Raw genomic sequence first — 16950 nt, 5'->3', positions numbered from 1 at the left:
ATTCAATGTAGAATTGTAATTGTTTGTTGTACATATACTGTGAATCCATAACCCGGAGTTTATTGCAGTAAACTTAATGAACAGACTTCATGGGAGGTCGAGGAGGACCCAGGCAACACACAAATGACCTCCCTTGGCTTTATATCTGCTCGCTCTACAAACGTTAGACACATTCCATCTGCCAAAACGTACACATTCATTTAATAGAATAAAAAGCTAATGAGCATTGACAATGTTTCAAATTACCCACCATTTGTGAAAGTGCTGGAATGGTTAGATTTTTATTACATTTACATCTCAAGGTTCATTTGTGCCACTTGTCGTAAAAAAATAATAATATTATCCTGTCTCTTCCTCATTGTTTTTTCAAATAATTTTACTTGCAATGATACAGTGAGATGCACAACGCATTGCAGGGGAAGATAAAGGGAGATAATGACATGCTCAGGGACACATGCGTGTAAGTGACCAAGGTAGGAGTTAAAGAGGCAGTCCCTCCAAGGATCAAACTAATGTACTAATGGCAGTGACACGAGGAGCATTAAATATGGGCGACTTATTTTTTATTTTATTTATTTTTTAACAAAAATCTGATACCTACAAGTGTTTTGAAATCATTTTTAAAGTTAGTTTGTAAAAATGGTGCGCTGAGACTTGGGAGGGGTTTGACTCCCTCTGGCTGCTCCCTTTTGTGTGATGTCGGGAGAAGGTGGGTCAGTGAGTAAAGACACTGATTGGCACCGAGTTTGAATCAGGTTAAATTCCCGGTGTCGGGACCTTGGGCAAGTCACTTTATCTCCCTGTGCCTAAGGCACCAAAACCATAGATTGTAAGCTCCATGGGGCAGGGACCTGTGCCTGCAAAATGTCTCTGTAAAGCGCTGCGTAAAACTAGCAGCGCTATACAAGAACATGTTGTTGTTATTATTATTATGTCCCTGTGTGTTCAGTATGTGCCAGAGTCCCCCTCCCCCCTTGTAAATGTAAAGGGATTGCACAAATCAATCTACAAGCTACAAACTCAAAACCAATACCCTAACCACTATTCTTCAATGTCTTATGTTACAAGCTGTTTGGTTACATTTTTCTATAAAAGCCTTTAGGTTGCTTCAAAATCTGATGTTAAATATGTATTTCCTGTGGATTTTATTTGAGACTATAATCTGTTCTGGGCAACGACTCCTTTATCTTTTGGCTGTTTGCTTTGTAGGAGAAAGAGGCCAAGAATACAGACATCTGGATTTGCTCATGTTTCCAGTTCTGACTTTGTGTTAGTATTAGCAAAGGCAAAGTTTTGATGACTGTATTTATTTTTTTTTTTTTTGCCATCACTTAAGAAAGCAAAACTGGGCAGTGAGCAAGGCAACTTAAGCCAAATAAAAAACGGGTCACAATGGTATAGTACGAGCGTGGCACTGGCTCTATACTAACGCTGAATGCATACAGTACATACATCAGTGAGGCTTGGTCTAGCACAGGGGAACGCAAGATTTTTCAGGGGGGGGGGCGCAGGCAGTTGCAGAGGCTCCGTGCTCTTCCCCAAGGCATTTAAACTAAATGCCGGGGGATCGCGTGAGGCCTCTGTAACTTCACTTAACTTGTCTCCCGCGACGCGTCACAATGGCAATGCAGCATCAAATGATGCCTCAGGGTCACATGACCCCACGGCGTCGTTCAATGCTGAATACATGGTAAGGCTAAGGCCCCGCTCCCTCAGTCAGCGCGCCCGCACTGCAGACAGGTGGCGCGCTGACAGGCACAGACCGCGATATGCGGTCTGTAGGGAGTGGGAGCCGGGGCTGGAGTGGGAGGGGCGTGGTTTAAGCGGAGGGGGGCATAGTTTAAGCGGAGGGACCCGCTACCCCCCCCCCCCCCTCCACGGGCTTGGGCTCCCAGGCTGCAGGAGGGAGCTGCTGCGGGATGCTCTACTCACATGCTGACACTCAGGCACACACACACAGGCAGGCACTCACGCACTCAGGCACACACATACACACACACAGATAGGCACTCAGACACACACATACACACACACAGACAGGCACTCACGCTGCTTTCCCTCCCCACTCTCCTCCCCTCCTCATTGGCTCACAGCCACACCACGTGACGCGTCGACGCTTGGGATTACAATTCTCTTGAATCCCCTAGCGGCTGACGCGTCACAGCGTGTAGTGAGCTGTGCCGTGAGGGAGGACTGGGACCGGCTTGGGAGGATTCCCCTGCTGGTGGGGAACGCTCGTGCGGCCGCCCGCGCCGCTGGGCGCAGCGGGTCCCAGGCCTTAGGAGGCGGGCGCGGGTAGGGGAGGGGAGTGCAGACAGGGGCACAAGGGAAAAAGTTTTTGCACCCCTGGTCTAGCAGTACTGACACTTCCTTTTAAGTGGGTAAACCAGGTTCAATTCAGTGCCTGATTACTTTCTTTCCAGAATTAATATGTTTCACTGATAGTACACTGTGGTACGAATAAAAATATAATTACTGTTATGATTCTTACTGTCACACAGCCTCATTTGGAGTTTTTAGCTATTCTCAGTTTTGACATCAGCTAGTTCGCATGAAATTCATTACATTCACAGCTTTCCATTTCAGATACAGGTAAGGAAATCTAGAAGAATAATTGGAGAGGGGTCCGTAGACTAAGGCAGAATGATATCTACTGTATAGTCCACATGGTACTGGCAGCACAGCAATAAAGAGAGACTTGTGCAGTGAAAACAGGTAGTAATGGCCATCATCTTAATTCTGTACGTGTCCATCTGTTCAGTCACCTGCATTGTTTCTGTGCTATTTCATTAAAAGAGATACTTGCTCCTCCCAGCTGCACCCACCCCTACTGACCAGGTAAAAGAAAGCAAGATGCACCTGAGCCCCTCATGCTTAATCTAAATAGTTTAAGGCCCACTGAAATTGATTTTGAGATGTGCTACATTTTTAGCCCAGTTTAGATCATCTGGACCATGGTGACATTGTGCTTAAACAGTCTTGACTAACTAATCTCAGATAAATATCCCTATGTAAACAAACACCTTCTGCTTTTTGCTGATAAGCATACAGATGTAGTGGGCCTCAGATAGCTCAACATACCCCCGGCATGCGCCAGTAAAGCACAGAGCGTTTCCAAAAGATTTAATGGGGATGTTGCTGCAGAATACTGCAAAATGCCCAGGCATACCTCAAAAAAAAGGGAACAATGCAAACAGCAACATCTGTTAAATTAGGAAACGGCTGCAATATTTATTAGGGTTGACGAATGAAGCAAGTTATTTTGGCTGCTCCAGTCTTATTTTTGAATAGGGAAAAAAAGGCAGACAAAAAGGAAATCCACTGTTATTTTTAAATATGGTATTGCTATTTTTTCAAAACACAAAACAAACAACCCCCGCCGACCCCCCCCCCCAAAAAAAAATGAATTAAACTAGTGTAGTTTGCAGGTATTGATTCAACAGTCAAAGCTAAAGGTAAATAATAAGCAATATGTTCTCACGTAATCATTTATATTACATATTGTCAAACAATTGCTCTTACAATTACAAAAGATGGCACACCTTTAAATATACTTCACTTCAAATCTTGTCCTACATTTATTGAACACCTTTTGTCTCCGATTTGCAACCCACAGTAACAATGTGTCACTAAACACCCCTCACTTTACCTGTGTTGGCAAAATTCTATATTCTTACTCCCAGCTGGAACAGAGATTCTATGGTAGACAAGAGCAAAGCGAATTGACGGGAGTGTAATGTTCCTGGCTTTTTAAAGCAGCAATATTACATTCCCCCCTTTTTTTCTAATTTGTGTATGTAAAGCAGGCCTGCACAACTCGTAAAGCGAGAAGGGCCGAACTGCTCCAAGGAAAAAAAATTTGGGCCGCACGGGTAAAATCATCTCTCCTCCAGCACCTCTCATTATCATCATCCTCATATATCACCCCCAGAACCCCTCACTATCAACCTTTGCGATACTCCCCATCTATCTCTCATACCCCCATCTCTCCCCCTCACCCACACACATAATACTACCTCTCCACATCAAACACACAATACCCCCCTGCACACCACACACATCCCACCCCCCCTGCACACCACACACATCCCACCCCCCCTGCACCTCACATCCTTCTCCCCCGTGCACCTCACATCCTTCTCCCCCCCGTGCACCTCACATCCTTCTCCCCCCGTGCACCTCACATCCTTCTCCCCCCGTGCACCTCACATCCTTCTCCCCCCCTGCACATCGCATCACTCTCCCCCCCCTGCACCTCGCATCAGTCTCCCCCCTGCATCTCGCATCACTCTCCCCCCCGGCACCTCACAATATTCTCCCCCCCTGCACCTCACATCACTCTCCCCCCCTGCACCTCACATCACTCTCCCCCCCTGCAACTCACATCACTCTCCCCCCCTGCACCTCACATCATTCTCCCCCCTTGCACCTCCAATCACCCCCCGCACCTCCAATCACCCTCCCCTGCACCTCCAATGACCCCCCTGCACCTCCAATGACCCCCCTGGACCTCCAATGACCCTCTCCCGCACCTCCAATCACCCCCCCTTCACCTCCAATGACCCTCCCCTGCATGTCCAATGACCCCCCCTTCACCTCCAATGACCCCCTGCACCTCCAATCACCCCCTGCACCTCCAATGACCCCCCTTCACCTCCAATCACACCCTGCACCTCCAATCACACCCCGCACCTCCAATGACCCCCCCTGCACCTCCAATCACCCCCCGCACCTCCAATGACCCCCCCTGCACCTCCAATCACCCCCTGCACCTCCAATAACCCCCCCTTCACCTCCAATGACCATCCCCTGCACCTCCAATGACCCCCCCTTCACCTCCAATGACCCCCCCTTCACCTCCAATGACCCCCCTGCACCTCCAATGACCCCCAACACCTCCAATGACCCCCCCTTCACCTCCGATCACCCCTGCACCTCACCCCCTGCACCTCACATCACCCCTCCTGCACATCACCTCCCCTTCACCTCACCTCCTGGCTGCACCTCACATCACCCCCCTGCACATATCCACGTTGGGAGCAGGGGGGGGGGAGCGGCCGCAGAAGAGCTCAGCTGGCTGTGACTTCCCCCTCCGTCCCACGCGAGCGGGAGGGGGGGGAGGGAGCATGGAGGGGGGGAAGCGGGCCCTGCGCATGCGCGCCGGGACCGCGGGGAATCGCCACCATTTTTATTTTTTTAAAACTTTTTTTAAAAAAAATTTAATTTAATTTATTTATTAAACTGGCGCCCCGCCAGACTCATCGCAGGCCGCACAGAGAGGCCAGGCGGGCCGCATGCGGCCCGCGGGCCGTATGTTGTGCAGGCCTGATGTAAAGCATGTGACAATGTAGAATTCTACATTCTTACCGAAGCTGCCAATTGTTTGGTGCTCCTGTTTATAAATCTGTAAGAATCCTGATTGTGTGCGAAACGTAATGGCCGCCTTTCAGTTTCAATCCATCAGTCAGTGTAACTCAGCAGCTACTATGTATCCTAATATTACTAAGGCAACATTATCTATTGTTACAGTTTGCAGCTCAAACTGATGGGAATATTGGCAACAAATTATCCCACACAGGAAAGTGTTGCATAGATCTTGCACTGCTGGGGAGATGTGCTAAAGCCTGCTATAGATATCAAAAGATGCTTTAAAACTCATTAAAATGGCATTAAGAGTTGAACAAAACAAACAAAAAACAGTCATTATCTAATACTGCAGAACAGATTTATTTAAAAAAAAAAAAACATACAATATTTCACGTTTTGCTGCTTTAAAGTTGTTGCAAATCCAACAACTATACAAGCATTGCACCTACCGTTTCCAGTATAGGGAAATGCAAGGGTGGTACTCAGATGGCAGATCCCGAGCAAGAGCAAGCAAATACAAAAGCACATTCTGTATTCTCTGTCACTCTTTCATCAAATTATGCAAATGAAGCATGAAATTTACCGCAGTTTAATTTATTTTTTCTTTTTGTTTTAACACATTGAAGGCGAGGGAGACATTTAAGTGATAATGCTGCAGAATGTGTGTACCAGCAAGCCATATTTACTAAGAGGTTCTAAACTGTAGGCACTTTACGGGCTATACAAGTGAATGAGCCAAATGGTGTCTTACAGCTCAACACAATTTAGCAAATATGGGCCAGTGTGTTTTCTCTTTAGGTTGATGAAGGGCCCTGCAATTCACTGGATGCTCCTCTCACACCCATTAGCTCGGCCATTAAGTTCTTCCACTTCCATCCCTGTTTATTATTAGAGATGTGCAAGACTTTTGCAAGAGTTCTTGAACCACCAACTATTAACCTCGTGCTCTGGAAATGTGTCAGTTTTGCACATTCTCAAGCAATGCAAAATTACTTGACTTGGCCATATTTATAAACATTCTGTTCCAACTCTTGCGAACAACTTTTGGACACATCCACACATCGCTGTTCATTATGATAGACGCTTCCTTCCGAGAATAAACACAAAGGATACAAAGGATAACGCAGATGGTTATGGTCGCTGATAAAATTAATCTGGGGATCCCAGCTTTTCTGCCTTCGTTTTTGATGTTTATTTTGAAGGTCAAGATGGACTGAATCCAGCAGGCTAGAGTACCGAATCCAAAGGTCATGAATGTGCCAATATTATGTATCTCTTCACTGCTTGTAAGCTGGGAAAAGGAAGACAAAATCACAGCTGACTTAGTTTTGTCAGTGGACTTAGGGAAAAACATTAACAAAAGTTGCAATTATTCATGCAGATGACTCAATGTTTTACTTTATGTGTTCAGCTATAGAACGCTAATATCATTAAAATAACATGCAAATGTGGGCCTATTGGGGTAGATTTATGAAGATGCGGTAAACATGACTGGGCAAAAACAACAACTGCACTTTAACCTAATTGAGTTCATTAAATGTAGAAGGCACCTAACACACTGCCTGGGCAGAAATCACTGATACAGTTTCACTGAATGAATGTAAGCAAGCAATTCATCCCAATGTGTTGGTTTCCTGAATTGCTAACATTGGGAGTGATTGACTGAGCTCCGATACCGGGTATGGAATCATGATTCTGTGTTAACTGACTCTGTGAATCCCCACAATTGTATTAGTCTGTGTTTACAAAACAATGTATAAAAAAGGTGCAATTCTTCCCTTAACTTAACTTTGAGTTAAATACACTGTATGGAAGAGTGGTCAATTACAATTTGTAGGCCAATTTGCAAAGATTAAAGAATGTTCCCGTATCAGGAAAACTGTATGGTTCAAATATCCTCCACAGAAATCTCTTTCCTGTCTTTTCCTCGTTGTTTATTGGCGCTCTCTCTATCCTGAGGGATGGCAGTGACACCACTAGACTGGAACGGAAGCTGCATCTGACATTAAGGCATGTTGTTCTATCCCAGACAGCAGATATTTTCAACGTGTCCATCTCCCACTTACAAATGTCCAAGGAAGTTTAGAAAGAAGCTATAGGAATATGGAAGGATGTCATTTATTTTTAGTATAGGGTATTTAACCTTTAAATAATAACACAAATTCAATTCACATTTAGGCATTGTAGAACTTATTTGAAAATGACACCATACAGTTGTCTGTAATGTTTGTTGGTGAGGGCTGCAACGCAATTCTCAATATATACAGTTTACACTATTTTTGTCCCCTTTACTTTTGATTACGCTTACTAATACAAGCTAACTAATCTTGGTTTAGCCACCCAGATGAATTAGACTAAACATCTCACAATATTGTTTGAATAGCTAAATTGACAAAGAACTCCCAAAAAAGCCATTAGCAATGAAAGTCAGATACAAGCTGTACAAAAAGACAATAACTTTCCAACTAGGTACCTGAAAATTACCCAGTAAGGTCATTCCAAAGGATGTCAAGCATAAGGCCACAAGACCGCTCACACTGAGCCATGGGTTTAATGCTTTCGGCTTTAACTGTATGAAACGCAGGACAGCGATCACAAGGGCTAGAATAACAGGAAAAAGAGTTGGAGCTAAATCATAAAGTTGTTTTCTTACAACATTCCAAAGCTGTTAATGAAAGTATAAAGTTTCGATTGTTTACATCGTAAAGCAGAAATCATATTTTTTCCCCTTAAACATTAGTTGAACTGGAGGTCTACCAGTGATAGATCACATCTACCCGACAATAGGGCCATTGGTTCAGAAGCTACTGCCTCCAGTTTTCCCTGGTACGGACAAAGTTGCCCACTAACATGGGACGGTCGGTGGGTTGTTCAGTAGCAGTGAATAATGACAACATTGACTGTCTTGTCAACCGGAATAGAGGTGGAAGTCAACAGTAAATCCCTCTTTTGTCAATTCGTCAAATTTGGAGTCGCCCTATGATTCTAATGCTCCCACAAAGGGGAGTCATTTTTCAGAATGATTGCTTTGAGATAATAATTATAATACTCCAATGGGCCTTTACTTTACAGAGAAAAAGATCACAATTATTTAAAAGCAATAGAACAGAGATTGGAAGCCATGCATATTACAGATTATATATATATATATATATATATATATATATATATATATATATATATATATATATATATATATATATATATATATCCAATACTGTGAGTGTATTGACCCTAAGATACATGACGATATAGGAGGTCACAATCAATAAATCGTGAACACACATCTATTTTTTAGACTAATGCATTACATGCACCTATAGCTTTTTGTCTGTCTGGATTCAAATAAAATTGGCCCAAAAGTAAATGGTGATAGACCATAACGGCCACTCAAAGTGCCCTGTAGTTCAGCATCAATGAGCTAATTGAGCCTCCATATTCCAAACAGCAGCAAGAGAGGTTCTCTCCCCCCTTTTTTAAGGCTGCTTTTTATATTGCAGATTTATGAAGACCCACTTTCCCCTGTCAGCCATGAAATCATCTCTATAAAGTCTCATCTCACCGGGTTAACAGTGCAGCAACTGAAAAGGTCAGTTGGCCTCAGCTAAAAAGTCCCACTGTGTCTCAAAAAGCAGCACTCAAAACTGACAACACTATGAAACCAAAGGATTTATGCAGTTAATAAGGCCACAGGTGCATCTGTAGAAAAAAAAGAAGGGACAGCATACTATCCCAAAGTGAAGTAACACTCACAATTCGTAGGGGAATGTCCAAATTCACTTCAAGCGGTACACATGGATGAAGATGAAAACGTTGCCTTTATTGATAAAGGAACATGTTAAAGCACAATACGCCGTTTCAGGCCTGTTCACGATCTTTCATCCGGTGAGTGTGGGAAGGGTAAGTGTACCTGATGAAGCGTTATGTACGGGCCTGAAACTTTGCCTTGTGGTGTGACATGTTCCTTTACCAATAAAGGCAACTTTTTCTTCTTCATCCATGTGTACCGCTTGAAGTGAATTTGGATATTCCCCTATGAATTGTGATACTTTACTTTGGGACAGTGTGCTGTCTCTCTTCCTTTTTTCTATGTTTGCTACATGAAGTGTGACCACACTTAAAGAGACAAGCACCTTTCCACACAAAGACTGTTTGACTCTATACTGGGTTATTTGGGACTTGTTTCCTTATGTTTTGTCCCTTATGTGTACCTCTGCTATACCTGCGTTTATCCAAACCCCCTTCTAATCATGTCATCATGCTTTCCTGTGCCACTGATTTCAAGTATACAATGCATATTCACTGTCTTTTTGGGGCCTCAATAACATACTTTATGTTCGTTAGTGTTGATCTCGGTCTTTGTTCGACAACATTTTTGCCAGTCATTTTATACAAACATGGAAGTTCTTCACAAGTATTTTCCATGGAAAGTGACAGATTTGTGAAGTTTTGACCTCCACATTTTAGCCAAACTATTTATTTTAGTCCCATTTTGCATATTTTTTCTTTGGAAAATGAGAACACAAAATGTAAGAGAAATGTTAGAAAAAGCACACTAGAAGACGTTTGCACACCTCCACCGCACTTTATTGAATAGAGGTCGCTATGCTGACGGATGTAAGCGAATCTAAATGGCAGGAAAGTGCTTTTGGTGTACAAAAGCTAAGAGCTTCAGATTCTATTCTGAAAGTTACAACAAAACAATTGTTTTTGGAGCTTTATCTATAAAGGGTCATGTGATGTCTTCAAATGTGCTTTGCAAATGTCTCCTCGTTTGCGAGCTTTAGTGAAATGTTTTCACATATCTCGGGCTATTCATTATTAGCACTTTGTGTTTTGTTGGGTAATGCATAGTTAATGATGTATTCATTTCCAATCATTTAAATAGAAGTTGGTGCATTGTTAACCTCACTATCCTGAATACGGACTGTATAAAAAGCAACACAGGGAATTAGGGGAAAGTTACTTGAACCCAGTTCTGAGCTAACACAAATAGATCTCCTTAAAATAAATCTAAAATTGTATGCATCTGGTAAAGAAAAAAAAAGAGAGATAAAGTTAACAATGATAAAAAGAGTTACAGACGTTTCAGTTTTGGGCAGTAAAAGCAAAAACTGGAAATGATTCATGGCAAAGCCAATTAATTTTACATTGAGGATCAAAAGATTATGGAATAGTTTTTTTGTTTTTTTTTTAAATTCTGTTCTTTTTTTAATCTAAGAAATAACTTCCCATAGCAGCAATACCTAAGGTTTGGAGACCTGGAAGTTTCAAGGTCAGGGGCAGGATGGGGGAGGGAGAAAAAAAAAATCGCAATCAGAATTAATATTAATGGGGCCCTGAAAAATGTTTTGTCTGGAGGCCCGCACATGTCTAGCTATGCCACTGATCCTGTGATATTCTGCATTATCACTGCCAATAAATCCTATGGATTATCTATGATATGTTGTATTATCGGCAGGAGCAAAGAAGTCTGCTACATCTGTAAATGTAACGGAGATGTACTGTGTACGATTCCTGTCTCATTATGTTATGTGCAGAAAAAAGAGCACAAAGCTGCAGCAAAGTGAAAGTTTTTGTGCTGCACACCCGAAACACAATAAACCTTTATAGAGATGTAGGTGAGTTGAAGGTTGTGATATCTTTTAGTTGAAAAACATTAGGGTTCTAAATGGAAGTGTTTTTAATCCTCCGGATTCTTCTTCACGTGTACACTATATTTGATTAAGAAACCTACACAGTTACAGCAGCCCTATGAGTCTATGACAATGAAAATATATGTATCCCTAAAAAGGATCACATTACAAGCTACACTGAATCTGCATTTCTCCAGGACTAATACAGCGACTAGAATTTTGAACTAGGAATAAATGTACACTTTATCTGACTGGTTTCACTTTGTCACATGTAATAAGAGATTAATCTCAACAAACTGGATCAAGAGACGGAAACCTGCTTTCCATTAGCCCTTTGCGTACTATATACTATTAAAGATATTTCTATATTATTTATTCCACATGGTAAGTTCTCTAGAGGGAAACCGCTTTGCAAATCAGCCAGCTAATAAAATGATGCATCTAAAATGTTTTATCATTATTATTACTTAGGGCTTTTGACTAGGATTTCTGTAAAGCGAAAAACTGTGACCTTATGGCTGCGCTTATAGTGCCGGCGACAGCGACGTCACGCTGCAGTTGCTGGAAAAATCAAATTGACTTCCAGCGATCGCAACCAAGCCATCGCTCCGTCGCTCCGCTTCTACTATAAGCACACGCGACGGCGGCCATACATTTGTTTTGCCGCAACGTTGTTGCACCGGCGCAGCCTAACAAGTACTTGTGCAAGAGGCGAAAGCAGATTGAGAGCAGCATCATTCAGTGCAAAAAGAAAAAGAAGTATACTGTATATACTCAGGATATATTGAAGGATGAGATACAAGAAGACAGATGGACATATCAGGAATGCATTTGTTGTATATTAAAGAGGAACGTCGGACACAGATTGCAAGTACTGTAGCTTGCAGTGCAAACCATCCATTTTTACAATACCTAATTATGATAAAAAAACATTTTCCATGCTTTTCCTACCTAGAAATGCTGCCATGTTCATGACTTGACTAAACACACAGCTTGCAGGGGGTACATCACCTGCAATACTTTAAACATATAAAGTGGGTCATTGTAACTATACTAACACATCGCAAATATACTCCTGACAATCTCAGGTATAAAAAGAAAGACATTTACCTGATATAAGGGTTCCGCTTTGAATCAGGGTTCTGCTTTGAATTAGGGGTCCTGAAGAAGAAAACAAAGTGGAAAGAGACCGCAGTTCAAGATCTCCAGATGTACGTACAGGGCAAAGGCAATTAAAATAAAATATATCGGCCTATTAGAATAGTGAAAAAATATTACCTGTCTAAGTTTAGAGGAAATATTTTGTTATCTTCTACAGCGATAAAGTATCTGTTTAAAATAAGAAAGGGATAAGGGAAATTACATGGTATACCGTAGCTGCGAATACAAATCCGGTACAATACTTATACACATTATAAACACACATATAAATATGTTATTGTATTGATGCCAATGGGAATTTCCGAGCGATAGTAGTGCACCGATCGGCCAAGTTGCAGTTCAATTAATAAATCCCCAGAGAATCATTCTGCTTAACAGAGTCCGCTATACTATATATTTTTTTTTTTTTTTTTTTAATTATTATGATTAATTTCATCATTTCAATACAATACATCCAACTTATTTTCAGGCAAGACGCATTTTATTCATTTAAGAAGGTTATGTTAAAAATAATCCATCTAATTAGGTCATATGAAAGTGCTCCCAAGTACCGTTCCACTTAGAGCAGTAAATAAACTCTGTTTAGACAATTTCACGAGGAAACTGAATAAAGCTGCGCTTTACTACACTAGCTAGGGGTATCTCATGTATCTCCGCGTCCTTAGGTTTTAACTCATATGTGTATAGTTTTCTGTTATTAATAAAGATATTTCTTTTATTTATGTATCAGTAGGGGTTGAGTGTTCCTAATAGGGATTCTGTTTTTGTGTGTATTAGCTATGTCTCTTCCCTAAGTACCCCCCTAGTAAGAATATTACCACCATATATCTCTATTTTAGTATTAGCTGACCGGAGCCTTATCTTGGTCTCTATAACTGACTAAAGCTGCAAGATAAACTGTTTATACAATAGCATTATTATTTATGCCAATAGACATGTTACAAATAATAAATATGGATCCTATAGTCTATAACTTGCCTTTGTATGCTAGTGTTTTCCATAAAACTCTTCTTTGTGCTTTCATATCATTTAAAATAGATTTGTTGTACATTGTGACACCTTTTAAGGAAACAACATTAGGGTTCACTGTAGATAAAATGATAGTGCACTGAGCTTTTAAAACCTTATAGGTTTCCTTGTAAGGACACTAAAAGGTATCACAACAAATCTACATTTCTCCTGGATCAATACTGCTAATAACTTGGACTACATTATTCTAAAAACAAAACAAAAAATGAATACATTTACTTTCTTCCTTGTCCTCATATATACACAAGATCACGGTGACAATGCGTTCTGCTCCAGCATGTCTTCTGTCTACCCCATTTTGTATCTAAAGCCCTTTCCCACCTAAAACCTCTCTCACCGACTGCCCCACACCTCTGGAATGCCCTTCCCCTTAACACCCGACTAGTACCCTCTCTCTCCACCTTTAAGACCTATCTAAAAACAGATCTGCTTATGGATAGCTCCCTGGCTGATACTATACACCTCATACATCGACCTTGGACCTTTGCAGACACACCATAACACCCTCCTCCTGTCTCTGTAAGTTCTCCCGACTTACCACTTCGATTATGAGCTCTTTGGGGCAGGGACTTCCCATTATGTGTCATATTATTATGTCACGTTTATTACTGCTGTTAAACGCTATGTACATGGATGGCGCTATGCAAATAAAGATATACATACAATGAGTGGTGTAATGACAAAGCAGAAAGTTAAGGGACAGAGTGACTCATAATTGGACATTTTGATCCTTTCACTACAACCCAGAATACTAACACCACAGTTCAGTTGTAATCAATTACTTTGTTTTCTCAAAGAAGAGAAACATGCTTCTGTCCAATCTGGGCATACATTTCAATGGCCATTTGGAATGCTATACCTGAGTTAGGTAATTTCTTGAGTTCACATTTGAGTGCCCATTGTGATTTGCATTGCAAAATCATATAAACCCAACGATATGATTAAAGGAGTGTGTTCATGGTTAGAAGAGGAAAATAGCTATTGAATGTGCTTTCTGTCCCTGTACTAGCTCAACGTTTTTCAACCAGTGTTCCTAGGAATCCTTGGGTTCCCCGGGCATCCCTTATGGGTTCCCTGCAATTTTCAGGTCATTTGAAAATTGTACCAAATACAGAAGAATTACAATGCATCTGAACTCAGACGTAGGGTTGCCAGGTTACTTGTCCAAAAATACTGGACACAATGGTGAAAGGTGCAACGTGCGCGCGAGAATCGTTGGTGACGAAGAATGTTATTTATAAATGACCTGACTGTTACGTAATTTTTTCTAAATGTCACTCCAAGTATTCACCAATTTGCATTAATTTATATCCTATTTCGTAAAAAAATCTGGGGAGGGGTCTTGGGCTAGAGTGCCCTTCCGAGGATTTTTTTAGGAAATATAATATGAAATAGTGCAAATTGATGCAAATTGGTGCATGCTTGGAGTGAAATTTAGAACAAATGACGTAATGGTCAGATCATTTATAAATACCTGACCTGCAGTCATACTGTACATGGCGAGCAATACCGATCTTACTGCTCCTCCCACAAATTCCAAGATTGTTGCACCCCTCCTCATCCTCTCACCTTCCCACCCCCCTCGTCTCCTCACCCCCACCCCCTCCCTTCATTCTCTCTCATCCCTCCCTTCATCCTCTCATCCCCATCTTCATCCTCATCCCCCCTTCATCCTCTCATCCCCCCTCCCTTCATCCTCTCATCCCCCCTCCCTTCATCCTCTCAACCCCCCCTCCCTTCATCCTTTCAACCCCCCCCTGTCATTATCACCCCCAAAGGACAGCCAGAGAACACACACACCAGGACAAAACAGAACAAATACACACAGGACACAGCCTCACCTCTCTCTGCTCCATGCTTTTCTTCTGCTCTTTGGCCCCACCCCCAGGCTCCTGCCACGTCCATCCTAATTGGCTGCATTACACAGCAGCAGCCAATCAGGATGGAGGAAGCTACCCAGCCCCCTAGCAGCAGCCCTGCTCTCTCCCTTCTCAGGGGAAATCGAGAGATTGGTTACTAAGTCTGGAGAGGGAATACCGGACACATACATGTCCCCCCACACCCCGCACACATACATGTCCGGTATTATCTAATTTTTTATCGGACAGAGTAACCAAATACCTGGCTCTCCGGTTCAATATCGGACAGAGTAACCAAATACCTGGCAACCCTACTCAGACGCGATATTAGAGAGGGTTGGGGTTTCTTACAATTTCACAGTCTAATTATAAGGTTCCTAAACCAAAAAAAAAGGTTAAAAGAAAACCCCACTGTATAACTAGAGCAATGTGCAAAAAATTATCGCTGACTGAGAAAAAAGTGTGCTCTGTCAGACCAGTTGCCAGCACTATCCCTACAGTCACTTCTCTGTAGGGACCTTCCACATATCACTGCAGAGCACATGTGTTCTTTCAGAGACAAAAGCATGTGAAGTATATTTGTACAAAACCTACAGACTTTCACACACCTAAAGCAGAAGAGACAAATGGACATTCTTTCTAGGAGGTGGGAGAAGCAGAAATTAAAATGATAGCAAAGACAGGTCTTATTTATCTGTTGCTGAGCGCACTGCAATGGTACATTTTTTTAATGATTTAATCCCTAATATATATTGTAAACGAAAAAATTATATATCAACAAAATGTCTCTCTCAACAGACATGGGGAACAGTACAACATGTGACTGTTGGTGTACGTGTTGTGTGCAGTGTGCATTGTATGTACAGATGTAGCAACCGTTATTTTTAACGCGATTGCATCAAAAGTCCCCACATCATGCAATTTTGCAGTCAAATCGCACGATTTGTTACCCAGAGGCTCCCGTCTGTGCCAAGTTGCTCAGTGAGTAAAGGCATGGTCTGAAAACAATGACACGGAGTTTGGAGCTGGTTCATCCGGTGTCAGCTCCTTGTGACCTTAGGCAAGTCACTTTATCTCCCTGGGCCTCAGGTACCCAAAACATAGATTGTAAGCTCTACGTACACCGTCAGCGTTACAGAATAAAAAAATGTGTTATATTATAGTGCAATTTCAGTCGCTGTGTTAAAAATCATGTTAATAAAATTGCAGAATAACTTGTGCGAGTTTAGAATAACAGGCACCAGTTCTGTAGGTAAGGAGTTGAGAAACAACTTGTATATACTTACACTATCCACACTCCGGCTGCAGTGAACAGAGACATTACAAGAGGTAGGAACATCCATACGCTGCACTTCTTGTTACCCATATCTGTTCTTTGAAATAAAAAGAAAAAAGATTAAAGAGTGACATACGAATACGCAAAAAATTATAATAAAAAAAATCTGAAATATGCTGCATCACATGCATTGCAAAATCCCTTCAATGGCCATTTATTCAGCATTTTGATTTTAAATCATATCATAAAGGATGTACCTGCAAAACTGTTAGGTTCAAAAGCCAATGCGAGTATAAGGCCTAATGTTAGTATCTTGCCCACTAAGCAGGTCATGCTCTTTACTTTTTGTTTTATTTTCTAATTTTACAAAAATATGATTTTCTTAATCTCTAGTTTCTGAGGTTAACATGGTAACCTTCACACTGCAGTGGGCTCTGGTGAGAGATTCATTTTAACCACCCAGACACTTACTATTGTAAATGCTTATTATGTCCTGAACAAAGCATCACATGTAAATAACCAAAACAGTTAGGGGTAAGAGGGGATCTATTAAAGTAAGCAAATAATGAAAGGTCAAAGCTAATTGCTGCTTTAACATAACAAAAATGAATAGGAAAAGCAA

The 16950-nt window shown here is 41.7% G+C and overlaps 1 protein-coding gene across 6 annotated transcripts in view; it reads right to left on the bottom strand.

The window, feature by feature from the left end:
* TMEM150C (transmembrane protein 150C) overlaps window positions 1-16950 on the bottom strand; it is a 164521-nt gene that overhangs the window by 16550 nt on the left and 131021 nt on the right. For 3 of the 6 annotated variants that reach the window (XM_075606358.1, XM_075606376.1, XM_075606338.1), the window contains 6 exons: window positions 16339-16425; window positions 12282-12332; window positions 12114-12164; window positions 11955-12022; window positions 7841-7968; window positions 6481-6658 (listed from right to left, as the gene is read on the bottom strand). In XM_075606358.1, the coding sequence (XP_075462473.1) occupies window positions 6481-6658; window positions 7841-7968; window positions 11955-12022; window positions 12114-12164; window positions 12282-12332; window positions 16339-16418 (556 nt within the window). In that variant the 5' untranslated portion in view covers window positions 16419-16425. The remainder of the gene's footprint in view (window positions 1-6480; window positions 6659-7840; window positions 7969-11954; window positions 12023-12113; window positions 12165-12281; window positions 12333-16338; window positions 16426-16950) is intronic. The other 3 variants (XM_075606349.1, XM_075606381.1, XM_075606367.1) reach the window with 1 other exon arrangement.

Source organism: Ascaphus truei, chromosome 1 (assembly GCF_040206685.1).
Source record: "Ascaphus truei isolate aAscTru1 chromosome 1, aAscTru1.hap1, whole genome shotgun sequence".
Taxonomy (NCBI): domain Eukaryota; kingdom Metazoa; phylum Chordata; class Amphibia; order Anura; family Ascaphidae; genus Ascaphus; species Ascaphus truei.
This window is presented reverse-complemented; position numbering and strand designations above follow the sequence as displayed.